At 40.2% G+C, this 26,862-nt stretch overlaps 2 protein-coding genes across 8 annotated transcripts; one reads left to right on the top strand and one right to left on the bottom strand.

Annotated features, from left to right (window-relative positions):
* The first annotated feature begins 229 nt into the window (after window positions 1-229).
* On the top strand, window positions 230-26,083 carry cdc73 (cell division cycle 73, Paf1/RNA polymerase II complex component, homolog (S. cerevisiae)). 4 transcript variants are annotated; one of them, XM_040022278.1, is made up of 27 exons: window positions 230-430; window positions 947-1,052; window positions 1,227-1,296; window positions 1,412-1,474; window positions 1,690-1,742; window positions 1,867-1,997; window positions 4,985-5,090; window positions 5,265-5,334; window positions 5,450-5,512; window positions 5,672-5,718; window positions 7,251-7,381; window positions 8,051-8,156; window positions 8,331-8,400; window positions 8,543-8,605; window positions 8,878-8,930; window positions 9,402-9,490; window positions 9,584-9,797; window positions 11,233-11,331; window positions 11,761-11,839; window positions 12,580-12,644; window positions 18,176-18,233; window positions 20,013-20,048; window positions 20,146-20,233; window positions 20,593-20,754; window positions 23,473-23,573; window positions 24,949-25,090; window positions 25,239-26,083. In XM_040022278.1, the coding sequence occupies exons 1-27, from the start codon at window positions 300-302 to the stop codon at window positions 25,273-25,275; spliced, it is 2,433 nt and encodes an 810-aa protein (XP_039878212.1). In that variant the 5' UTR covers window positions 230-299; the 3' UTR covers window positions 25,276-26,083. The 4 variants fall into 4 exon arrangements, with proteins under 4 accessions (XP_039878212.1, XP_039878214.1, XP_039878213.1 ...); XM_040022280.1 differs by lacking the exons at window positions 4,985-5,090; window positions 5,265-5,334; window positions 5,450-5,512; window positions 5,672-5,718; window positions 7,251-7,381 and having other exon boundaries at window positions 236-430; XM_040022279.1 differs by lacking the exons at window positions 1,867-1,997; window positions 4,985-5,090; window positions 5,265-5,334; window positions 5,450-5,512; window positions 5,672-5,718 and having other exon boundaries at window positions 244-430.
* On the bottom strand, window positions 13,306-16,261 carry LOC120727790 (beta-1,3-galactosyltransferase 2-like). Of its 4 annotated transcripts, none has more exons than XM_040022288.1 (2): window positions 14,807-16,261; window positions 13,306-14,700 (listed from the first exon to the last, which is right to left on the bottom strand). In XM_040022288.1, the coding sequence occupies exon 2, from the start codon at window positions 14,632-14,634 to the stop codon at window positions 13,360-13,362; it is 1,275 nt and encodes a 424-aa protein (XP_039878222.1). In that variant the 5' UTR covers window positions 14,635-14,700; window positions 14,807-16,261; the 3' UTR covers window positions 13,306-13,359. The 4 variants fall into 4 exon arrangements, with proteins under 4 accessions (XP_039878222.1, XP_039878220.1, XP_039878221.1 ...); XM_040022286.1 differs by having other exon boundaries at window positions 13,306-14,944; window positions 15,454-16,261; XM_040022287.1 differs by having other exon boundaries at window positions 13,306-14,746; window positions 15,454-16,261.
* Window positions 26,084-26,862: the final 779 nt, after the last annotated feature.

Below are 26,862 nucleotides of genomic sequence, written 5' to 3'. Positions count from 1 at the left end.
TTTTTTTTTTACCTTATTTTTGTTTTTAAGAAAAATAAGAGCCACATATGAGGATATTCATTAAAATTTCGATAGAACAGTAGCAGTATTATGTTCTTGTAAGTGGATATCAGGTCCTTGTAGAGCAAAATTGAATATTTTGGTCTAAATACCCCAAAATGTGCTGTCCACACATGTGGACGCCAGGTCCTAGGAGGTTAAAGCGGGTCAAGATCAGGCATCTAGAGAGGCCGCTGATAAGAGGACGTTGATAACTAGGGGCCTCGCAAACACACTGCTCTACATACATACAAGTGAAGATGGCGGATGTGTTGAGTGTTCTTCGTCAGTATAACATCCAGAAAAAGGAGATTGTTGCTAAAGGAGATGAAGTTATATTTGGGGAGTTCTCCTGGCCCAAGAATGTCAAGACCAACTACATAATCTCGGGGTATGTCATAAAACACAACATCTTTAATTATTAGTGCAACAGGAAGGTCTTTCCCATAGACTATTTTACTAGTTTTCATGAAAGCTAATGTATGTCGTTTAAACTTAGCTCGAGAGAGGTAAAGCCAAACTTGTAGTATTGTGTAATGCTAATTAATCATGGACGTAGCTCAGAGTTGTTTCACGGAGTCAGAAATCCAAAGAGTCGAGTTGAAACACCTGTGTGTTTGTTTTCTCTTTTAGTCCCTACAGTCATGACTATAAACGTCTTTCTTCACCGTGCAAAAACCAAACTTTGTGCATGTGACGCAGAAACTGAAGTTGCAATGAGCAGTGCTTTAGCTAGCAGGAGAACCGTTGACAGTGGTTGATAAAGTGACTTTGGCTTGAAGCCTTAATGCGGTTCACATCAAACCACCTTAAGTGTGCATCACGCAGTAATTCACTTAAAGTTTGTTAGTTGTAAAACTGGACGCCTGCATGCTTTTTAATGTATTTTGCTTCTTTTGATCTTTAGTTCTGGTAAAGAGGGGCAGCCCAAAGAGTACTATACCCTGGACTCTATCTTGTTCTTTCTCAACAATGTGCACCTGCCGCATCCATCCTATGTGCGAAGAGCTGCAGTAAGTGCTCTGGAGTTCATATGAAACAGCCCAGAATCTGTCAGTATCAATCCTTCATTGCTTACCAACGTGTTGTTTGAGGACAATCCTGATTCCAGCCCACATTTTGTCATACATGCAGCATCTTGTTAACTTCAAAGCGTTTTGACTTTTATGATTGTGTGTTGTTTATAGACAGAGAACATCCGTGCTGTCAGACGACCTGATCGAAAGGACTTGCGTACATATCTTAATGGCGAGAGCTGTAAGTAGCGCTTGGGCGCTGAGGAGGGGGCTTTCTGTGGCATCTAGTACAGGTGTTGTCATTCCAGGTTTTGGTTCGCTGAAAATTTGCAAATGTTGTTTTTGTCCATTTGCAGCCACGTCAACGAGCATCGACAGAAGTGCGCCCATAGAAATAGGTCTGCAAAGCCGGACACAAGGTAAAGTTACAGCATTTTTACAACATGATGTGGAATTACTACTTATAAATGCTAGTGCTGATATTAATAATGGCACATACACTGTCCTGTCGCTAATAGTCATATTTTTGCAAATATTTTCTATTGAATAAGTGAAGGAATTTATGTTTCGCACAGTGAAATAATGTTTTTTTTTTTGTTTCCTTTCTCTTTGTTATTGTTGTTTGTTTTTTTAGTCAGAAGAGAAGCTGATGAGGCTTTTTCTGAAGCCAAAAAACCAAGAGTTGAGGTAAATTATCTTACTTCAGATGGCTTATGTGGTTTTTCTGTGTGGTATCATTAGAAATGTGATGCTTCAATCCTTCTTTGATGGCTGTGTTTACCTTGTAAACCTTGCATACATACAACTGAAGATGGCGGATGTGTTGAGTGTTCTTCGTCAGTATAACATCCAGAAAAAGGAGATTGTTGCTACAGGAGATGAAGTTATATTTGGGGAGTTCTCCTGGCCGAAGAATGTCAAGACCAACTACATAATCTCGGGGTATGTCACAAAGCACCTTATTAATTATTATTAGTGCAACAGGGAGGTCTCTTCCATAGACTATAGAGCCAATTTTACTAGCTTTCATGAAAGCTAATGTATGTCCTTTAAACTTACCTCGAGAAAGGTGAAGTCAAACTTGTAGTGTTGTGTAATGCTAATTAATCACGGACGTAACTAGCTAAGAGTTGTTTCATGGAGTCAGGGCGGATCTAGAAGGGACCCACGTGCCACCCTAGTTTTGCATATGACAGTCTTGTTTAATAAAATGGGATTGCTTTAACACTTTAACCCTAGCTACAGTTAACACTGAATATAAATTCTAAAACTGAATGTATTGTGACAACATGTACAACCATTGGAGATGTGAGCAGGACCGACGGAACAATTGACGGAAAAAGTGTGGACTTTATACCAGTTTTTAAATTGTGTTGATAGGCCACGTAAAACCGGAGTTATGTTAAAAAATATATATGCAGTGTTTGGTTTTGTTCCTGAATACTATCGTTGTTTATATTTGCTGCGGGAAGAAACGGTAAAAACTGCATTTTACAAGGAAAGTGCTTGAAAGCACTATGCCTGTGAGCAAAGACAAAACCAAAAAAAACCCACCCTTTCCTATTCGTCAAAAAATGTACCATGTCGACCAATCAGAAAATGACATGGCAACATGGCATTTAGTTGTTTAGGAAGGGGGAAGTTTTAGGAGTGACGGCGGTGTTTTGAGATGTGAGAGATTTGAGACGTTTAGCGCAAATCTTGTGTAGTTAGTGTGTAGTGTAGTCAATAGTTTCCTTGTGTGCGTCAGAACAATGAGGCGACTGCTGAATGTTACAGGTGTTACAGGAGTGATACATCTCCTGTTGTCAGGCCTGCAGGTGTCAGGCTGTTGTTCTCCTTTATCTCATAGTGGACAGAAATTATTTTCGAGAGTGGCACAAATAATTTGTGTGGCATCAGATTTGATGCAGAACAGCTGATTGTTCTGTAAATAGTTTGAAATGTTTATTTAAAAAAACACCTTGGCTGTATTTTTAGGTAAACAGCTGCAAAAAACTTTGTTTGCAAAACTCAGTTACTTTTTTGAAGAAGTAACTATATAATTAATTGCCCAACATCGGTCATTATATACTGTATTTTGCAGACAGAGTTACAGGACTGTCTCCCAGACCACAGACTCATGATACAAGTCAGAGCTTTATAAAAAAAGGAAGAAAAAAGAAAGAAAGTTTTGTTTTCAAAATTGGAGTTCAAGTTATTTTTACTTCCAATAGTGTTAACCTACTACACAGGTCATGAACAAGATTTTTTTAAATTTTCATTGTAAGTGGGCTAAAGCAGTTAATTAAAAGTAGTCTAAATGTAAATGCTGTAACTTGGATGATTCGATGCTGGCGTGACCACAGTGCACACGTCTGCTGTTGCTCACAGTGGTCCAAGGGATCGCTCAGGGAGTTTGTGTGTTCGCTCAGACACATGAAAAGTTAGAGGGAACATTGGTTCAGCCCATAGCGCAGACCAGATTTATTTCTTGTTGTCAGTAGCAACCGATGCCTATGATTGTACCAGAACTAGTGCTGTCAAAGTTAACGCGTTAACATAGATTAAGCCGTCATCACGATTAACGTGATAAAAAACATTTTACGCTTTTAATGCATCTGGAGTGCAGAATGACTCAAAATCCCTGAAATGTTTCTGTCAACGCATTTTGAGCAGTTTGTCCAAGTAGTTACCTTTGCACGTGCGCAAATGGGCAGTAGAGCTAGTAGTGACGGGCAGCTGAACCAATCACATTTTGCAAGAAGGAATTGTCTTTTCACTGAAGCACTTGCAGCTTAAAATATCACATTGACGCGAAGCATACGTTAGCCGGGGATGCTGCTAGGACTTTGGCTAACACGTCACCCAGCTTGTGACAAACCACTGACGGAGCATCGGGGACTCGGTAAGTCTACCTCGGACATATCAAGTAATCGCGATCGAGTAATCGCAATGAATTAAAGAAAATTGTGAGATTAATTAGTTTTGGGGATTTTGTTTTTATTCTATTGACAGCACTAACCAAAACACATTTTGAATCAACACCATGGGCACGGATGGTTGGTTGTGACACTCTGTAATTGGAATGAAGGCGAGTGTTACTAACCCTCTGTGTGCCGCACCTCCAAATCACATGACTTATTTATGCTGACATAGAAACAAACTGCAGCCACGCTGAGTCTCTATTTAAGCTAGATTTTACCACTGCCTTAATCTGACTTTCAAACTTGAGATCACAGTTCACTTTGACCCCCAGGTTTGTGACAGTTGGCTTAACATACTGGGCCAAGGAATCTAAATACACATTGGGGGTCTCAGTGGGGCTACCAAAAACCATCACCTCAGTCTTTTTACCATTGAATTTTAAAAATTAACAGACATCCAAACATTAATGTCATTGATGGCTGTGTGGAGTATGTGCCGTTTTTTTCTTTTCTTTCTTTTTTCTTTAAATTCATACATTTATGTAACTGAAATGTTTAATTATGTGGGCTACAGAAAATAATTAAGTGATAGACTATATTTATTTGAAACTTGTATACTTACTACATTTGAATCATTTTAATCGTATGTAACACGTGCATATGTTTTTTAAAAAAGGCTTTGATTTTGCCACACTAAGAAAATTTCTCTAGATCCACCTCTGGTCAGAAATCCAGAGAGTCGAGTTGAAACACCTGTGTCTTTTTGGTTTTTCTCTTTTAGTCCCTACAGTCATGACTATAAACATCTTTCTTCACCGTCCAAAAAGCAAACTTTGTGCTAGCAGAAGAATTGTTGACCGTGGTTGATAAAGTGACTTTGGCTTTATATTCAAGCTTTAATGCGGTTCACATCAAACCACCTTAAGTGTGCATCACGCAGTAATTCACTTAAAGTTTGTTAGTTGTAAAACTGGACGCCTGCATGCTTTTTCAAAAATGTTTTGTGCTTCTTTTGATCTTTAGTTCTGATAAAGAGGGGCAGCCCAAAGAGTACTATACCCTGGACTCTATCTTGTTCTTTCTCAACAATGTGCACCTGCCGCATCCATCCTATGTGCAAAGAGCTGCAGTAAGTGCTCTGGAGTTCATATGAAACAGCCCAGAATCTGTCAGTATCAATCCTTCATTGCTTACCAACGTGTTGTTTGAGGACAATACTGATTCCAGCCCACATTTTGTCATACATGCAGCATCTTGTTAACTTCAAAGCGTTTTGACTTTTATGATTGTGTGTTGTTTATAGACAGAGAACATCCGTGCTGTCAGACGACCTGATCGAAAGGACTTGCGTACATATCTTAATGGCGAGAGCTGTAAGTAGCGCTTGGGCGCTGAGGAGGGGGCTTTCTGTGGCATCTAGTACAGGTGTTGTCATTCCAGGTTTTGGTTCGCTGAAAATTTGCAAATGTTGTTTTTGTCCATTTGCAGCCACGTCAACGAGCATCGACAGAAGTGCGCCCATAGAAATAGGTCTGCAAAGCCGGACACAAGGTAAAGTTGCAGCATTTTTACAACATGATGTGGAGTTTAATATTGAATAAGTGAAGTAAAGGAAGGTGGTATGAAGGCATTTGTTTTGTGCTGTGAAATTGTTTGTTTTTGTTTCTTTTTTGTATGTTATTGTTTTTGTTTTGTTTTTTTAGTCAGAAGAGAAGCTGATGAGGCATCTTCTGAAGCCAAAAAAAACAAGAGTTGAGGTAAATTATCTTACTTCAGATGTCACATGTGGCGGATATTGTTCTCTGTGTGGTATCATTAGAAATGTGATGCTTCAAACATCCCCCACCCCCCAGTCAGGACACTGAAATTGACAAAGTCTGAATATCTTAACTTTTAGAATTTTCTGCAGTTTGGGCAGTTAAAGATGTTTGATATTATATCACATTTTATCCTGTAATTTGCTAATAATGTGAAAACTGCTTTCACCTCAAGGATGAGGAATGTGTGTGTCCGGCTGCCCGTCTAGAGGACCATAAAGAAGGCAATGTGCAAAGCTGGTGATGTGTGGCCTGACTTACATTGGAATTGCCATCTCAGACACAGAAGACCGGGGTTTGCTGACCACCTCTGGCTTCAACCTTGGAGTTTTAGTGTCATTCGTAATTTGGCCCAAGATCTGATCTGATAAGATTTCTGGGACTTTTCTTGAGAAATGTAATGAGTGTAGCATATGAAGGCCAATTCAACATTTGTAGCAAGAGGTTGGCAGGTTAAGGGGAACAATGCATGAGTCACAGTTGTAGGGTGTTTGCAGATGTAGGTTTACTTCGGGGGGATTACCTGTAGTCTTCAACATGCATCTATGGTATGAGTTAGCAAGTTTGATGTAGAGCTACTTAACATCAATGAAAGAGAAACCTGAAACAAAGCACACAAAGTCAATGGTAAAACTTGGAGTTGCTTTTTATTCTGTTAATTTCACAGATTTCTTAGATCAGAAAAGTTTTTTTCAAGTATTAACATCTTGGATTCCTTTTACACAGTCTTTGCTTTAGCTTAGCCACAAATTTTAGTTGTTCTAACATTTGTTTGACCCTAAGCCCAGTTTATTGTTTTAAAGCTGAGTTTTCAGTTTTCTTCGCGTGAGATTATACTTTAAAAGAAATGTGGTGACACTTTTTATAAAGTAAATTTGGATTCAGTTTTAACAACGCACTAATGCCAATGTTTGGGGGATTTTTTTTTTTTTGTGTGAAAAGTTTGTGTTTCAGTCTGAATTCTCTGCATCAGAATTTACATTTTACTGTAAGAAAGTACTGTAATAAGCTTTACTTATCACAGTGTCATTTTGTCTTCATAAACAAAAGAACAATAAACTGACCATTTAACTGTGAAGGATGTTTGTCCCAACATGCTGATGTTTTCATTTTTAATTTTAAAGCAACATCCAACATATAAAATATTTATAACATGACTGTTGACACAGCGTTTTAGGAGATGGACATGAGATTTGGTAGTTCTCAAGTGTTTTACAACCATTCTGTTGTATCTGTCCTGCTTAACATGTACCTACTGTAGCGGCGATGTGAAGCCCTTCCTAATAAACAACTTGCTGCTCTGGAAATGCGCTTTCATTTTACCAATAACTGCCTGAGTTGTTGAACTGATACATCACTGTGATCAAAGTAAAGTTTGCAGTTAAAGCGTCATTCAGATCAGGCATCTAGAGAGGCCGCACGATGTTGATAACTGGGGACCTTGCAAACACACTACACACATACAACTGAAGATGGCGGATGTGTTGAGTGTTCTTCGTCAGTATAACATCCAGAAAAAGGAGATTGTTGCTAAAGGAGATGAAGTTATATTTGGGGAGTTCTCCTGGCCGAAGAATGTCAAGACCAACTACATAATCTGGGGGTATGTCAGTGCTAATAACATCTACAAAGTGCTTCAGTAGGCCTGCAGCTGATGCTCATCTGTGCCTTGTGCTGCTAGTAACGACGGAAGGCTCGCTAGCTACGAAATGCTAACCCAGCCACTTTCCTCAAAAGTTAAAGCACCCTTTTAATTGTTGTTAGTGCATCAGGGAGGTCTCTTCCATAGACTATAGAGCCAATTTTACTAGCTTCCATGAAAGCCAATGTATGTCTTTTAAACTTACCTCGCGAGGGGTTCAGCCAAACTTGTAGTGTTGTGTAATGCTAATTAATCATGGACGCTAGCTAGCGAGCGAGTTGTTTCACGGAGACAGAGATTCAGAGAGTCGAGTTGAAACACCTGTGTGTTTGTTTTTCTCTTTTAGTCCCTACAGTCATGACTATAAACGTCTTTCTTCACCGTGCAAAAACCAAACTTTGTGCATGTGACGCAGAAATTAAGGTTGCAACTAGCAGTGCTTTAGCTAGCAGGAGAATTGTTGACAGTGGTTGATAAAGTAACTTTGGCTTTATATTCAAGCTTTAATGCGGTTCACATCAAACCACTTTAAGTGTGCTTCACGTAGTAATTCACTTAAAGTTTGTTAGTTGTAAAACTGGACACTTGCATGCTTTTTCAAAAATGTTTTGTGCTTGTTTTGATCTTTAGTACTGGTAAAGAGGGGCAGCCCAAAGAGTACTATACCTTGGACTCTATCTTGTTCTTGCTCAACAATGTGCACCTGCCGCATCCATCCTATGTGCGAAGAGCTGCAGTAAGTGCTCTGGCGTTCATATGAAACAGCCCAGAATCTGTCAGTATCAATCCTTCATTGCTTACCAACGTGTTGTTTGAGACATCCCCTGATTCCAGCCCACATTTTGTCATACATGCAGCATCTTGTAAACTTTAAAGAGTGTTGACTTTTATGATTGTGTGTTGTTTATAGACAGAGAACATCCCTGTTGTCAGACGACCTGATCGAAAGGGCTTGCTGTCATATCTTAATGGCGAGAGCTGTAAGTAGCGCTTGGGCGCTGAGGATGGGGGTGTTTTGTGGCATCTAGTACAGCCTTTGGCATTTTCCAAAATTGTAATGATTTCTTCCAGGTTTTGGTTCCCTGAAAATTTGCTTCAAATGTTGTTTTTGTCCATTTGCAGCCACGTCAACGAGCATCGACAGAAGTGCGCCCATAGAAATAGGTCTGCAAAGCCGGACACAAGGTAAAGTTACAGCATTTTTACAACATGATGTGGAGTTTAGTTTCATAACTTAATCCTGAAATGTAAATTTCAGGAATAATTACTACTTATAACTGCTAGAGCTGATACCAGTGATGCAACATACACTGTCCTATTTTTACAAAAACAATTTTGCATAAGTGAAATAAAGGAAGGTGGGATGAAGGAATTTGTTTTGCATAGTGATACAATGTTTTTTGTTTGTTTTTCTTTCTTTGCTATTGTTGTTTGTTTTTTTTGTTTTGTTTTTTTAGTTAAAAGAGCAGCTGATGAGGCATCCTCTGAAGCCAAAAAACCAAGAGTTGAGGTAAATTATGCTACTTCAGCTGTCACATGTGGCTCATGTTGTTTTCTGTGTGGTATCACACAGGACACAGAAATCACAGTTTTCCTATTCTGACATGCTTAACATTGAATTTGTTTACATATTCTTACTGTAATAAATGTGGACCACTCCCAACACCTGAAAATACTACCACTACTAATCATGATGATGATGATGATAATAATTCATTTTTTAAAATAATTCCATTAGGAAAATATTTAAATGAATTAACTTAGTAAACTAAATAGTGGGAAACGCAGCTCATTAAATATTCTTCAGTGTTTAGTGTAACTGAATATAAAATGGGTAACTGTGTCATGCATGCAGGTGACAGAGTCTGAGTATTTTAAATTTTACAAATTTCAGCAGTGTGGGCAGTTAAAGGTTTTTGATATGATGTCATTTTTTATCCTGCAATTTGCTAATAATTTGAAAACGGCTTTCAATCTCAAGGATGAGGAACGTGTGCGTCTGGACAAGGAGCGTCTGGCTGCCCGTCTGGAGGGCCATAAAGAAGGCATCGTGCAGATTGAACAGATCAGGTATGATCTGGTTATGAGCTTTTCCTTATTCTGATTACCAGTTCCTCCTAACAGATAGTTCAGCTTATCAAAACGTTTGTCCCTGTCTTCCAGATCACTGTCTGAGGCCATGTCTGTGGAAAAAATTGCAGCCATTAAAGCAAAGATTATGGCAAAGAAGCGTTCAACTATCAAAACAGATCTCGATGATGACATAACACTGAAGCAGAGAAGCTTTGTGGATGCAGAAGTGGATGTCACCAGGGATATTGTTAGCAGAGAGCGGGTCTGGAGGACTAGGACAACCATTCTCCAGAGCACTGGAAAGGTTAGTGTACACTTTATGCCAGACTGTTTTCTGATGAAACTTTGAAACTTTCCTTCAGAAGCAAGAGCCTTAAGACAAGTGTGTTGTCAACTAGCGCTGTATAAATGAATTGTAATTGACTTGACACTATAATGCCAGATGTATCATATCATGTAACCAGAAACCCCTTTTAACCCTACGCCATCACCTGACGTGCACCTCCCTAGAAGTCTGTCTAAAACCTGGGTCGACGCAGAAATAACTGAATGGCCTGGAACATAAAAAGGGGTTTCTAGTTACCTTGTGAGTTATGACATAGATTTCCCACAGAAGTCTAAATTATACATTAGCCTCCTGAACCCTAAGAGACAGTGCATTGGGTTGAGAAAACATTCAAATGGCCCAGCCATGAAAGCACCATAAATGTGTACCAGTACATGGACCAGTGTGAACCACTAGATGGCAGCAGAAGCTGAATTTAAATGTTAGGAATTAACTGATAACTACAGATTGTTGAAAAGATGTGCTCACCTATCAGTTTAAATTTGGCTTATCAAAAACGAAACCATCTTATTTAAAGTCCAGCCATCTTTGTTTTGTTTGTTTTAAGGTTGTCAGATATCTGATCTTATCTTAGTTTAACCCTTTTAAAGCTAAATAGATTTGTTTTGTCAGTCCCTCGATAAACTAATTTATTTAATGTGTCTCATTATGTCTAACTGGAGAGAGAGAGATAGATAGGGAGGTAACAGTGCACAGTATTCAGTTAAGTATGAATGCCTGTTCAGATTCCACATGTTTAATATTTTTCTTATGATATCCAGAGTATTAAATGATAAAAATCTAAACAAAAACCAAATATTCATGAACAAGAATTTAGAGTTCACAGTTAAATTAAACTAATCCTTCACACCAGTTGTGCCGTTGAATTTTTTTTTCTTTAATGAAATGTTCAAAGTAAGGCAGCTGTCTCACTTTGTAGACACTGAGGGCAAAACTTGGAATTCCACCTGAACATCTGTTCTGTGGATGGATCGCTTGTTAGGAGAGAAATTGCAGAATCATGCAAAATATTGATTTTAATTATTGTACATATTTAATGAACCTGCTGCGTTGTTTATATGCAACAGCGAATGGACCATAACTTGTGAAATTTGAGCTCCTATTTGAATGTTCTTTTTGTTGTTTACATGCAAAGACTTCAATTTTCTTGGCTCACAGTTCAAACTTAACCTGGGAAATTCCGTACTGAGGTGGGCATTATACGCACACATGACGCTCAGCGTTTCTAAACCAAACTAAAGATGTAGACAGACTGTTAACTTAACAGCACACAGTAATTAATAACTTGTACGTTTTAAATGTGTTTTAATTGAATCTCTTCTGTGAGGGAAGTCTTGTTTTTGTTTTTAAAAGGAAACGACTCCTGCTCAACCTATTTTTGTTCCTTTTTCAGAACTTTTCCAAAAACATTTTTGCCATCCTTCAGTCCGTGAAAGCTCGAGAAGAAGGGCGAGCTCCGGAGCAGAGACCAGCACAGAACACAACTCAAGCGGTAAACTGACAAATATCCACTTCCTACAAATTACGTTACGTTATTTTTATTTTTTATTGGGCCTTAATCTTTTTTATTAAGTGTTTATTTGCACATGGTTTAGATCTTAATCACACTTTTTTTGTAAATTAATTTCTTTACAATTTGAAAATACAGGAGTAATAAGGACTATTAAGAACCAGTTGATGATTTGTTGGTTGAATAAGCACACACCTTTAATTTGATTAGCTGTTAGTCCTGTTACGTTTGCATCTCATAAATAAATCAAAGTTAAAACTGACATATATTCATCTTATAATGAATTTGTCCAAAGTTATGTGTGCAAAAATAGTCTGTAGGTGTTTGAGTTAGTTGCAAATCCACTATAGTTTAAACTGAAGAGCGGTGTGTTTGTATATACAGGCATTTATTGTTTCGTATCTTTTCCAGGACCCGTCCCTAAGGAACAAGCAACCTGTCCCAGCTGCCTATAACAGATACGATCAGGAGCGATTCAAGGGAAAAGAAGGTGCGTTTTAGAAATGCTTTACTGATCATTTTAGTATCAATCCTTTTGCAAAAGAGTGCTTGTTTGTTTGAGTTAATATAAGTTCACTGATCCACAGTTTCCACATTTAAACCCAGCATCAGTAAACAAATGTGGTCAGAGTATGGAGAGAAATTTGCCACAAATGCATGCGATATGATTCACAAGCATAAACTAAAGATTCACAAACGCGTACAATGATATGTGTGTAACTTTTGAGAACTCAGACGCACGTGCTTTAATCCACACACACACAAATATCAAGCAATCTGACCACACGTGAAACAATTTTACAAATGCGTTCATCCAAACTTGAATAAATACTGATCATTTATGATCATTTATGCACACTTTATTAAGTTTAGCTTCACGAATCAGATAATGTTCTCTTTCAAAAACATTTCTGTGCGCGCACACATCTAAAAATAATCATCTCTCATGTCCTTCACAAAACCATAAATGCGTAAGCACCAGTCACCTGATACTCACAGACCACGTCACATGCCCACTTGAGATTTTAAGGCAAATTTAACGCTGCTAGCTTCACATAGATTCACAAATGTAAGCTGCTTTCAAGTCCCAGTGTAAAACTGGGACATCTGGGCTTAGAAGCGGCGAACACGTTGCATAATATGCAGGTATTAGATTTCATTATACTTATAAAGAAAAAAACCTCTTTGTTCAGCCAGTGAGCTCCAACTCATAGCATGTTGTTGTCCTAGAAACGGAGGGCTTCAAGATCGATACTATGGGCACGTATCACGGCATGACCCTGAAGTCAGTGACGGTAAGAAAGAACTTTTTGCACAATAACTACTAACCAAAACCTCAACCTGTAACACATGTATACAAGCACGGTTTTCCACAGAAAGTTGAGTCATAAAGTCGTCAAGTAGTTAAATAACACATTTAAAATGTGCTTATGTATGTAACAGCATTTGAAAAACAGATGCCTGCTGTTCTTTCTAAATAGATTTTACTGTTTCAAAGAAATTCAGCACAAAGTACAGATAACTGGATACATGTCCTCTGTGTAGGTAATGATGTCGCATCCTTACACGTCACCTGTAACAGCCATTTTTCAAAATAACTTCTTGGACAGTTTGATATGTGGAGATGTTTACTTGCACTGTCTGCTTCAGAAATCTAAAAGTCATACAGTAGCTCTGATTATTACAAAAAAGTACTTTATTTCTGTACAGTGAAGCACAGCGTGTTCTTTCATAAAATAAAACTCCAGTAGTTTGGCTCAGACGTAGAAACAGTTTTTATCTCTGTTGTACAAAGTTGGCTAGAGCACTTGATTTGATTTTTACATTTCCAACATTTATGCACATTTTGTGTTGTGGATAAAGTGGGTTTGGATTATAAGTAAAGTCCCTTGATATGAAGTTCAAAAAAGAGGATGTGCTGAGATATAAATCTCTTTTTATTTTATTTTGTTTTTATTTATTTATTTATTTCATTTTTAACAGTGAGCATGTGAGTGTAACAGTGTCCTTTCACTCAGCTGATTTCTCTCCAGTCACTCTGTGTAAGTGTGTCCTGCCTGCTCTCTCTTTAAATGCGTTGATGCAGGCGTTTCGCTTGTTGCTCTGAAGGTGATGCCAGTATTTCAGGAGCTCATTGGGATGAAACCCATGTGATGTTATCAGATGGCTGTACTTGCAGCTGGAGTAAGATACTCGCCAGTGGTTGAATAAGAACTCGTTTGGTGGTGGCGTGGGTTCGATTCCGAGGCTGGCCAGACATATTCCCACAAACACGTCCTCCAGATGCAGATGGCGGATACGTAAAGACACTTGATAGATTTTCCTTGCGAGATCCCCAGAAAAGACGTAACCAGTCCCAGAGCAAAAGGTGGGATACTTGTCACCTGGGTACAGCTCCGGGGGCATGTACCACTTGCTGTTTTTATTTCGGTTGGGTGCGTAGCCTCTCATGTTGTTTCCTGTGAAGTAGTTCCTCCTGGGCTCCAGTTCAGGCCTGAGCAGCTTAAAAATGAGGTACTCTGTGTTGACGAACATGTCGCTGTCTGTCTTCATGACGTAGCTGGTGTGCGGACAGTGCATTGCAACCCAGTTTAGTCCCATCAGTGTCTTTATGGTGAGGTTTTTGTAAGAATCCAGGAAGTCCTGCTGAATGATATCATGATGCCTCCGGCTCTCTGCTTCTAGCATCCTTTGTTGTAGAAGTCCCAGTTCTCCATCTTTTTTCCCCAGCAGAAAGAGCCGGATAAATCCCAGAGCTGGAGCAACACTCTCGTTCCCCCACGTCTGCCGTATAGCATTCCTCGCCTCCACCTGCCGAGCTTCAGTGGCAATCAGCAACACCAGAAATGGCGCAGCTGTGTTGTCTGCACATTTATCAGGCTCGTTAATGATGTAAGGGTACGGTCCGTGGGTTATCACGGCGCTGAGGTCTGCGTCGTCTCTTTGGCTTGTGTTTGCTGCCAGAACGTTCTGAAAATTTGGGTCTGGTTGAGTTGGGTAAACTCCCTGATTTTCACGGGAGCTGATGTTGGCGTCAGCCTTGAAAGTCTGTTGAGGAATGATGACGAACCTCCACTGTGAATGGCGGGTACTTGTGTTCCATTTGGCTTTGGTGGTGTGAGCTGCTCCACCTCCATACACCAGAGGATGCCCTCTCCACCATGGCATACCAGTGAGCCTCGGCAGCCACACCTGGTGGACTAGAAAGAACAGCACACCCAGCAGAGAGAGCAGATACAGAAGTTTAGCTGTGTGTTTACAGCAGTGGCGTCGTTTCCACTGCATGGTTTCGACACTTCTAGTCTTGAAAGTTGTTACGCTTCAATCCAGTTGTCAGCAGGGTTTCAGCTCCTGTTGATGAGTAATATAAAACACTTTGTTGATACCCAGTGATGGCCTAGGAGACAGTGGAAAGAAGAGTATACATTTTCATTGTGAAAAACGAAATTATACTCACAGTTTTCATTCTGATAAGGCTGCAGTTTACAGTAAATAAGCTTGTAAATACCAGCCAAGTTAAGAAAACTTTGCAGCAATCTGGTGAGCACGTTTTCATTTCTTGATTTGGAGAAATACACAACTTGATTGGCCCATCCTGTTGTTTTTAAACATATTTGATATCATATTAATGTAATGACGGTACATTTCTATAGTCTAAATATAGTTTGTTGGCTTTTATATCGACATTAAAATCTACAAATTACCTGCTTTGACGTCTTCCTCTACCACACTCGTTTTGTTTTAGTTTTCATGTAATAATGCTAGAATGCTAGTTGTGGCTAATTGTAGAATGTCAACAGACGGTGTAGTTTTTGCCTGTTATACAGAATCCAGATGAGTTTTCTTTTTTTCTTTTTTTTTTTTAAAGAAAATTACAAAACAAAGGAGCCTAACATAACAGAGAGGACTTTGAGAGAGTTTAAATTCTCTCCACTGTTGCATGCTTCAGTAGAAATAAGTTTTTCTCCCTTTAGAAAGACACACCCTTTACATCCTGTAAGTTAAACCACACCCAGAGGAGTGATTTTTATATCAGTCATCTGTTATGATTGTTTTTATGTCGATGTTCGTCTGTATTTTCAATTCTTCACAACATAAACTCACCTTTTTTAGTCTAAAAACTTGTCTCTGTGGTATTCATCGCTGCTGGATAAATTACAGTCTTCACACATTCCGACTGGCCTCTCGGTCTCTGTTCCTGCGGTGCTTTTGGCCAGATCATAAATGCACACAGCCCCATGTCCTCACTTTTTTTTTTTTTTTTCCTGCAGCATATGTCAAATTGTCCTCTTCTTTGGCTGGTAAGGTTTCTGTAGTCAGTCCAGGGAAATAAATTTTTCCAGGTAATCCTAGCTTTTTGCCTCATGCGTGCACAAATGTGCTGCTAGTTCATGCGTGCATGCCTGGCCAGAGCATGTTTGAGCGCTCCGGTGTTGCAGTCTCTCAATCTGCCTTGGCGCATTGTCCCTAGAGGCTTGATTTTAGCCGTGGTGTGCTGCTTCTTTTGCTCATGGCCGAAGAGAGAGGAGAGACGGTAGTTGACAGTAAGCTGCAGCCCTGGGTCCTTTTACTGTCCCCGCTGTCATGTTGTGTATATCAAAGCAGGCACGCAGAGATCACATCTGAATGATAAATAAGCCTACATGTCTCCGTTCAGCTTTGCTCCCCCTTTCTGTCCTTATCCTCGTTTCCTCTTGTTCTTCCTCTTTGATTCACATGCCCGCTGTCCACTGTGCTTCTCAGATCGTTCAGATTTCGGTTTTTATGCTTATCCCCCCTCCCTATTCAGCTGCCTCTCACGCACTGCTCCTTCTAGCTAGAGGGATGAAAGCAACGGGGGAGGAGGAAGATGAACGGAAGGAAGAGCTGTGAGTTGTGAGCTTGCTCTGAAAGGCAGCTCTAGGCTCGGTGGCATTACGCTCTCTCACCACGTCACGCCGTCTTTGCTGCTGTTGCTGCCTGCTCTGTTAAAGGGGAGGGGGTTGGGCTACTGACCTATTTGTATTCACACCCACTCTGCAGAATGAGGAATAAACCATTATCTCAATTGGCATGCTGTGAGAAAAGGGAAGAGAGGTCATTGTGTACACACTTCCACAAATCTTAGAGGGTCACTGATTTAAAAGTGGCAAACATCAGGTTACATGTTGTTGACTGAAAAACAGTGGACGTTACCACCCAAACCCCAGCAGTCTGTCACCCCCAGCTGTCATCTCACACAAACGTCTTGCATATAGTTAATTAAAATTATCTTTACACTAAGCTCACTAAATCTAATATTTAGCATCTTTGCCCATGTTACAATACATATATTTTATTTGTGTCTGGTAATGACAGAAAAATAAAAAAACGGTGACTTTTCAGGTGACAAACCACAACTGTGATTCTTAGCAGCACAAAGGCACAGAGATGACTGAAAATGCCGGCATAAGTACTGTTGCTGAAGCGTGAACTAAAATTGTAAGAGACCGTTATGTTTTTATGACTGTTCCAGCTGTAGAAATCCCATTTCTGAATTTTACAACATAATCACAGTTTTCTCATCCTGTGAGAAAGTTTGACTCCACTAACTTTTGCATGTTGGACTTTTATGTTTCTTTTTTCTGGTTTCATCTAAACATATAGGCCTTTGCCATAGCTTAGTACAGTGGTGGTGCAGATTGAATTACAGAATAGCTCGATTTATTGTAAGCTATGCTTTAATGTACAGTTATCACCCCTCACACCTGCTCCGCTCCACATTTCTGAAGCAGCAGAGCTCCTTCTCCCTCAGACTGATTCAACCTCACTGCCACAAAGAACCCTTGAGGAAATCATTCCCACTGTTCTCTATAAAGCTGTGTTTAAAACTCTTCATGCTGTGACAGGTGAACACACCTGTCAGGCATAAAATCCCAAATGTACTTTGTATTAAACCTTCATTCAGCTGTTTTTTTTTTTAATTTGCTTTTTTATGTAATGTACATATTAATTAATGCAATTTTCACTTTTCTCTCAGGCAATGTCAGTCTTACTATTACTGTTTTTAACTACATTTTTACTTTTTTGTTTTTAATCACTGCTATAACTCTATAAATTCCTGCATAAGGCTTTTATCATGTATTTCTTTGTTTATTGCGGTCTCTACTATTTTTACTTTTTATGTTTCTGTTCTAACACCCACATTTCCCTTGTGAGGTCAGTAAAGCAGCTATCTGTCTTGTTTTGTAGGTTAGCCCTGACAAGTTTAGCTCTCTTTCACAAGGGTAACTTGTGAACAAACAAATACTAGTGCTAAGAAAAACTACAGCAGTGTAATTAGCATTTGAGAGGTTTAAGAAACTTGCACTCGCACTCAGATGGGGCCTTCTAGTTAACATTAACCCACATTCAGTTCAAGCAGATGAGCTCCAGACATGCAATTTATCTGTAAATGACACACTTTGTTGTGGAGCTTCAGTTAGACGTTACCTTGCAGATCAGAGGAGTTGGAGTATATTTGATACTTGATGCCCACTAATATTTGACTGTTGGTTGATTGTAGTTGTGTTAAAATGCTGAAAACTTTAGAAAACAAATAACGGATCACGATAAGGATGACTACCAGCTGCTTCAAGAGCAGCTGCTCCTGCTAGGTGGCTATCTAAGCCTAAATATTCAACACTGTTCAGTTATTTCACTGATGAAACACCTTGAACAATTTATTTCAAGTGGCCTGTTGGGCACAACACTAGAAGCTGCACAATTTTTATATTTCTTGTTAACATCAGAAGTTTCTGAAGACACTGTATGATGTGACTGTATATAACCTTGTATTTTTAATCTTGAGGTGTTGTTTGTTTTCTAGGAAGGAGCATCTGCTCGAAAGGCCCAGACCCCTGCGCTGCAGCCTGTACCTCGTCCAGGTTAGTGTTGAATTCTAAATGTTCATGTTTAATCATGCATAAAGAATGAATACAGAGTAAAAACGTTTGTTTTAGTTTTTGCCCATCGTGCCATAGAGTGTAAGGACTGTTTCTGTTTGAGAGTTTGTACTGGAGTGATGTTTTTAACAAAGACAGACTTGCACTCTGTACTACTACAATATTCTTTTCTGTGCCTTATTTTTCATATAGCAAGGGAAAACCGCTAAAAACACCCTATAGTCTGTACATGCTCCAGCTGAGCCTGGGCTAGTTCCTTTTTCATTCATTTCTCAAGGGTTAAATTGATTCTGTCATTTTCTTTTGTCCTCCTCCCAAATCCTGACGTAGTCACATCATGACTGTTTTCAGTTTTCAGTGCTCCCTGCCTGTTAGTATGTGTTGATCAGCTCTTTTCATATATCAGTCACTCTGGTCTCTTACCAGCAGTTTCTAAAGGGACTGTATCAGAGCGTTGTGTAATAACAACGGTATTTGTTTTATTCACAACGTCGACTGTTTCCAGGCGTGGCATTTAGACACATGACTGTACTAATAAAAAAAGAAAAGAATATTCACATGATTTCTGAATGAAGCTGCATCGCTAAAATAACCTTTTGTCTGTAGAGAAGAATCAAATGTTTGTTTGACTCTTCTACAAACGCTGACCTAAGATGTTCTCTTAGCAACTTCCCATTGTATGTGTGGAAGAAATAAAAAGTAGAACCAGTTTGACCCATTTGACCTGCAGCAGAGGTTTTAAGCTAAAACTTTGTCTTTGAGTGTGACTGCAAGTCTGACAAAAACTGTCTTTTCTGCTTTATTTAATTAGACTCCAATTAGCAAAAGACTAAACGTTTAAATATATTTAGTGGTCTTTGCCACTACTTTTATAAACTATCTAACGGTTCTCCAGTTGCTCACTCCATGGTGATATTTCACATGGGATTTATGCATTTGTGTTGCTTTCAGTTTTATCTCCAGCTGCTTCAGCCGGTTGGTAGATATTTATTACTTTAACACATTGCAGAGTTCTTGCAAATCCACAACCCCAATTCCAAAAATGTTGGGACACAATAAAATGTAAATTAAAAACCGAATGCATCCTCTCCTCTTTCAACACCAGTGCAGACCAGATCATGTGCCGTCTGATGTAGGATTCAATACTTGATGTAATTGAAATATGGGTTGATGGCAAATTCTGTTCTTACTTAGATTTTAAACAAGGTCCCAACTTAAACATCATGAAACTGAACCACAGTTTGATGAAATGGGGAACTTGGAGAATCGGCTACATGTATTTTTAGTCTAACACTTTTTCTTTTTTTTATCATTTGACACACTCCGTGTATGCAAGCTTTAAGAGGCAAAGTCGGGTTTCCGTTTTCTTTTCTTTTTTCTTTTTCCCCTTTTGGACCTAAAGGGTTCATTTATTTCATTGGTTAAAGTTAGCATTAGGTATACTGATAGACACCAGATTCTTCCAACTATCATGTGGAAGTACCTCCCCTTTTCCAAACAGTTTTTAAGGATAAATTCAAATAAAAAACAAACCCTTTCTGTGTTCAGGTTTAGTGATGTTCGTTCAGTCGTTGGATATTGTAAGTCTTACTATTGTTAGAGCTTATGAAGAAAATTTCTTGTCAAGGAAGTGACTTAACAAATACTTGACGCATAGGAAGCAGTTTTACTGAGGATTGTTGTTCTTGTCTTTGGACTCAATATCCACATTCGTGTTTGTATTTATTTAAAAATATATTCTTTTAACTGTTTTCTCTCTAGTTTCACAAGCCAGACCTCCACCAAACCAGAAGAAAGGTACATCACATTTGATCAGAGTTAATCACTGTTTTTTAGTAGTACTGACCAACTGAGCTGTAGTTTTAAACCATTTTTAATGTGGCTTTCTCCACAGGATCCCGAACACCAATCATCATCATCCCTGCTGCCACCACCTCCCTCATCACAATGCTCAATGCTAAGGATCTCCTGCAGGATCTGAAGTAAGTACAAATCATTAGTGCCCTTCTTCTTTCTCTAAAGTGTTCACGTAATGAATCAACTGCACTGTCTTCCATGCATTGATGTTATTTGGTGGTTGATGTTCTTCAGACACGCAGTAGTGGATTTTTTTTTTTTTTCAAGTTGCTCAACACTAAGTTTAGGGCAGAGATTGAAAAAGAGCTTGGCGTGCCAGCGGTGACTGTCTGTGGTCGTTGCCATAGAGCAACAACTGTTTGGAGGTTTAATGACTGGATTTAATGTTGGCACCTCTGCAAAATGGGCAGTGCTGGCAAGAAAGGTAAAAATTGTACCCTAAGGAGCAGCAGTGAAATGACTTCCAGACTCTGGCCTGTACCAGGTTTATCACATCAGAAGAGAAGAAGAAGCAGGGCATCCCGCGGGACAATGAGGTTCTGCTACAGAGGCGCAAAGACCAGATCCAGCCTGGTGGCACAACACTGAGTGTCACCGTGCCGTACCGCGTCATCGATCAGCCGCTCAAACTGGCTCCCCAGGATTGGTCAGTATATGTATTTTCTCAGTTATATTAGCATTTTACACCATACAGGAACACTATGGAAACAACAAGCCTGTACTCCCCTCTGTACCTTTATCATTAAATGACCATTCATCAGATGACTCAGCTGTTAACGGGGATATTTGAGTGTTTAGCAAATATGACTCATTATTATGCATGCAGCCTGTGTTGAAACCACAAGATGAAACCACAAGGGGGAGGGGGGGGGAGGTGTGTGTTTCCTCTTCCTCACTTCCGCTGGAGCAAGTCTTAAGCCCATGTATAACACCCACTGGTATTGGCATACAGTGGGGCAAAAAAGTATTTAGTCAGCCACCGATTGTGCAAGTTCCCCCACCTAAAATGATGACAGAGGTCAGTAATTTGCACCAGAGGTACACTTCAACTGTGAGAGACAGAATGTGAAAAAAAAATCCATGAATCCACATGGTAGGATTTGTAAAGAATTTATTCGTAAATCAGGGTGGAAAATAAGTATTTGGTCAATAACAAAAATACAACTCAATACTTTGTAACATAACCTTTGTTGGCAATAACAGAGGTCAAACGTTTACTATAGGTCTTTACCAGGTTTGCACACACAGTAGCTGGTATTTTGGCCCATTCCTCCATGCAGATCTTCTCGAGAGCAGTGATGTTTTGGGGCTGTCGCCGAGCAACACGGACTTTCAACTCCCGCCACAGATTTTCTATGGGGTTGAGGTCTGGAGACTGGCTAGGCCACTCCAGGACTTTCAAATGCTTCTTACGGAGCCACTCCTTTGTTGCCCGGGCGGTGTGTTTTGGATCATTGTCATGTTGGAAGACCCAGCCTCGTTTCATCTTCAAAGTTCTCACTGATGGAAGGAGGTTTTGGCTCAAAATCTCACCATACATGGCCCCATTCATTCTGTCCTTAACACGGATCAGTCGTCCTGTCCCCTTGGCAGAAAAACAGCCCCATAGCATGATGTTTCCACCCCCATGCTTCACAGTAGGTATGGTGTTCTTGGGATGCAACTCAGTATTCTTCTTCCTCCAAACACGACGAGTTGAGTTTATACCAAAAAGTTCTACTTTGGTTTCATCTGACCACATGACATTCTCCCAATCCTCTGCTGTATCATCCATGTGCTCTCTGGCAAACTTCAGACGGGCCTGGACATGCACTGGCTTCAGCAGCGGAACACGTCTGGCACTGCGGGATTTGATTCCCTGCCGTTGTAGTGTGTTACTGATGGTGACCTTTGTTACTTTGGTCCCAGCTCTCTGCAGGTCATTCACCAGGTCCCCCCGTGTGGTTCTGGGATCTTTGCTCACCGTTCTCATGATCATTTTGACCCCACGGGATGAGATCTTGCGTGGAGCCCCAGATCGAGGCAGATTATCAGTGGTCTTGTATGTCTTCCATTTTCTGATGATTGCTCCCACAGTTGATTTTTTCACACCAAGCTGCTTGTCTATTGTAGATTCACTCTTCCCAGTCTGGTGCAGGTCTACAATACTTTTCCTGGTGTCCTTCGAAAGCTCTTTGGTCTTGGCCATGGCGGAGTTTGGAGTCTGACTGTTTGAGGCTGTGGACAGGTGTCTTTTATACAGATGATGAGTTCAAACAGGTGCCATTCATACAGGTAACGAGTGGGGGACAGAAAAGCTTCTTACAGAAGACGTTACAGGTCTGTGAGAGCCAGAGATTTTCCTTGTTTGAGGTGACCAAATACTTATTTTCCACCCTAATTTACGAATAAATTCTTTACAAATCCTACCATGTGAATTCATGGATTTTTTTTTCACATTCTGTCTCTCACAGTTGAAGTGTACCTCTGGTGCAAATTACTGACCTCTGTCATCATTTTAAGTGGGGGAACTTGCACAATCGGTGGCTGACTAAATACTTTTTTGCCCCACTGTATATGGCACATTACTGGTACTTGTGTAGCACCTTTCTACTTAAGTTGAGTACTCAGTGCTTCCTACTGCAAGCTGCACACAATCATACTCTAGTTGCTGCATTGGATGCAACTTTTCAGTAACCTGCCCAAGGACATGTGGAGCCAGGAGCCGAGGATCAGTCCACCAGTTTTCCGAACCACTCCACTTGACCTACAGCCGATCAAGAATTTCAGCATCGGGCATCCTTGGTTGTAAATCCGACATCAGGAAAACACATATTGTCATATTAATGATACCTGAGATCCTTGCCCTCTGCTGCAGTGTTCAGTGAATGTGTTTACAGCTTATTGCACCTTCTTTAAATGCAGGGCTCTAGAGTGCGACCAATTTGGTCGCAAATGCGACCATATTTTTCAGTGGTGCGACTAAAAAAAAATATTTGGTTGCACCTGTGCGACCAAATGTTCGGTTAGCAAAAAAAAAAAAAAAAATCTGCAACCTTCCCTGTGGTCAACAACAGACACACATTATGCCCCTATTGTGGACTAAACCAATGAGAGATAGTAAGGGGCGGGACCTCTCTGATAAGGCCTGATCCTTCTGAAATTCATAGCCAGTGCTCTGACACGGTGTCATCAATCTTTGAATGCTGAAAAAGCACAGTGTATCCAGAAAAACACATTATATTATATAAATTATTATAAAATTTGTGTGCGCCTAACTTTTGTGCCGGTAGTACCGGTACGCCCATGGCAAAAAGTTAGTCTAGAGCCCTGAAATGTTTAATCCAGGTTTTTTTTTTTTTGACAAGCCTGTTTCTTCCTTCAGGGATCGAGTGGTGGCTGTGTTCGTGCAGGGTCCTGCCTGGCAGTTCAAAGGCTGGCCGTGGCTGCTGCCCGACGGCTCTCCTGTCGACATTTTTGCCAAAAGTAAGTAATATTGTGAAGTCTAAATAGACTATTTAGTTTCACTGTGTTGAAACGATAGCAGTAAAAAATGGTTGGAGTTGTGATGTTTGGTTTTCCACTCATTCAAAGAATCAGCAAATTGTGAACTCTGTGCCTGTTGTAGACATATTTATCTGTGGACACCTTTCAAAGCACTCAGTGTTACCTGACAACAATAAAATTAACAAGTAGATCAATATTAAAGAGAGATTTAAGTTTGAGATTCAGAAATGTAAAACATAAGGCGTTGATGGTTATAGGTGATATGCTGATACTAACAGGTAGGTTTTGCGCTGTGCTTTTAAGCTGTGTCATAGTTTGGTTGACGGAGTTAGAGGCAGTGAGTTCCAACGATGAGTCACAGCTAAAGCCTCTAGTGTTAAAGTCTGAAGCGAGGAGCAGTGAGGAGAGCATGGAGCACGGGCAGAGGTGTGAGGAGATGAGGGTGCCAGGTCATGGAGAGCTTTGAAAGTGAGGAGCAGAATCTTGTATTGGATGTTCTGGGAAATGGGGAGACGGTGAAGCTGGGTGAGAATAGGTGTAATATGATAAGTGTGGGTGATTATTCTCTCTGCAGAGTTCTGTACAATTTGGAGCCAGTTAAGAAGTTTTGGGTGGAGATCAGAGAGAACAGCATTCCATTAATCCAAAGGCATGGATTATTGGAATGCTGTTCAAGGGCATGAACTAGAACTTGTCTGTAGCCTGAAGATGTTAGGTGGACTTGATGTGGGTGACAAAGAGAGTATTGTCCATCTAAAGAGACATCAGATAGGGTGTCCTTTCATTCAATAAAATAACTTCATGACGGCTTGCGAGCAGGTAATGAGGAAAGGACGGGCAAAGGAGTTGTCAACGTAAAAATGAAACTATATTTCTGAGAAGAAAGAGATCATTTATAAATAGCAGGGGGTCCAGTACTGATCCTTTAGGGACCCCATGTGTGACCGAGGCTAATAGAGAGCGTACAGTCTTTCCTTGAACTATATCCTGTCAGAAAGGATGTAAACCATTCTCGTGCTGTGTCCTGGAGTCCAGCAACAGCTCATCATTCTAACAGAAGAGGGTGGGAAGTGGTATCAAAGCAGCACTGAGGTCAAGGAGGATGAGGATGGTGAGAACAGTGCCATGTGATGTCAGGAGGGATGTCAGTGGTCTGTCTAGAGCGGAAATCGCATTGAAATGGCTCGTAGAAATTATTGTTAACTAGAGCTGTGGTGCCACCGTGTCTTCCAGGATTTTAGAGATGAGGTTGGAAAAGGATTCAGAGGGTTGAATGTGTAGAATAAACTAAGAGGTTGAGGAGATATTACTGAAAAACATCCTTACGGTTGCATGAATGCATTTTCCCCTCCAGTTCGAGCTTTTCATTTAAAATACGATGAGGCAACGACTGATCCCAATGTGCAAAAGTGGGATGTGACCGTCCTGGAGCTGAGCCGCCACAGACGCCATCTGGACCGGCCCGTCTTCCTGCGCTTTTGGGAGACCCTTGACAGGTACTTCATTTTTATGCACTTAATTAAATTTCTTAATGTAATTTAATTTCACCTCGATGCACCTTTTTTATTTGTTTTTAATATGTAGTTAACGAAACTTTCTGTAATAAACTCTTTTCCTCGCTCCCTTTTCTTTCTTGGTGAACAGATACATGGTGAAACACAAATCTCACCTCAGGTTCTGAGCCAGGATCACAGCCACAGACACCGAAAATCCCACAAATCAATTCGTCAGCCTTCCCCTTCTAATTGGTCCAACTCCCTCATCCAAGCTGCCAATCCATCTTCCAACATGATCCCCATTTTAAGAGGAAGAGGAAGAGCGATCATTCCAGGGCTTCCTCCAGGACTCCTAATGCAGTGTGCTGGAATTGTTACTTTGGACATCAGAAAGGAGATTTTTGTGTTTTTGTTGTAATTGTTTTCTAATGTTTTCAGGTAGTTAAAGACAAATACCAAACTAAGTTTTATATAAAAGGTGATGCTGCGGAGATGATTAAAACACAGTACTAAGCAACATGAGCTCAGAGGGAGATGCTTGCCTTTTGTCAGCGGTAAACAGGAAATGTGAGCGTTTTAGTCTGATGAAAACGTGATCATCTCTGGGTACAACTGAGGCGAGTGCTGAGTTTGAGGAAGAGACTTTCTTTACACTTCTCTTTCTTTTTCTTTTTTTTTAAAATTTTGGGTGTTTGTGGTCTGAATGTACATATGTGATCAAATCTGTGAGAGCCAAAACTCCTTGAGCAGAAAGGGGAGTGCAGGTAAATGTGTTCATATGTTAGATTGCTCCTCTGCTCTCACTCAGTTAAAATGATCTCAGTCAAGCAGTCAATGCCTAGTTCAGTTTTTGACAGCTCTGCACACGTCTTGGTCATGCAATGACCTTGTTAAACTCCTTTTTTGTTGGTGTTGTGCTAGATGAGAGAAATTATGGAGAGTATTGCTTTAAAACATCACATGAAAATAGACAATAAAGCCTCTGAGAAACAAGTGCTTGTGTGCAGTCTGCTGAACGTGGGTAGTGCTTATTTCATTATTTTTCCATCTCAGTAGTTTAATGTTAGTTTCATTTCTCCATGTCACCTGAAATACATTGTGTGGTTAATGAGGCTGAACACAGATGCAGCTGAGCCCTAAAATATCTCCAGTTTTACTGTGTGGCTCCAGCACTGTTACATAATGTCTTGTGAAATGTAGCTACTATAAACAATTCTAACACATTTTACTGTTGCAGTTAATAATCTGCTCGTGGTTTGATGACTTCATAATCAAAATACGAACTAAAACAAATCCACGAGTATCAGAACAAGTGATCTGTGACGGCCGTGATTGGCTTCCTAAGGATTAGGGATAACCTCATTGGGACTGGAGGATGCTTAAACTGGATAGAGTGCATGCTTGCTCATGTTCCATCGTATATAATCTCCAGACGCTTTATTAGGAACACCTTAGTACTTCAAGGTTTGACCCCCTTTTGCCTGCAGATCTGCCTTAATTCTTCGTGGTATAGATTCAGTGAGGTGCCGGAAACCACGTTGACATGACAGCGTCGCACAGTTGCTGCAGATTTATCAGATGCACATTCATGATGTGATTTCCACATTCATCCACATTCTCCTACATGCCTTCCAGGACCAAGCAGCCGACAGAGGAGCTTTATTAACATGTGAAGAGCCCGACATTTCTGACAGGGCTTAAACAAAGAGCTCAAAGGAAGAGTCGGTATTGGACTCCACCAGGTGGGCAGACACACAGCAGCACATGAGAAA

Source organism: Simochromis diagramma, unplaced genomic scaffold (assembly GCF_900408965.1).
Source record: "Simochromis diagramma unplaced genomic scaffold, fSimDia1.1 OVJJ01000205.1, whole genome shotgun sequence".
NCBI classification, from domain to species: domain Eukaryota; kingdom Metazoa; phylum Chordata; class Actinopteri; order Cichliformes; family Cichlidae; genus Simochromis; species Simochromis diagramma.
Note: the sequence above shows the minus strand (reverse complement) of the source record. Positions and strands in the feature narration are given on the sequence as shown.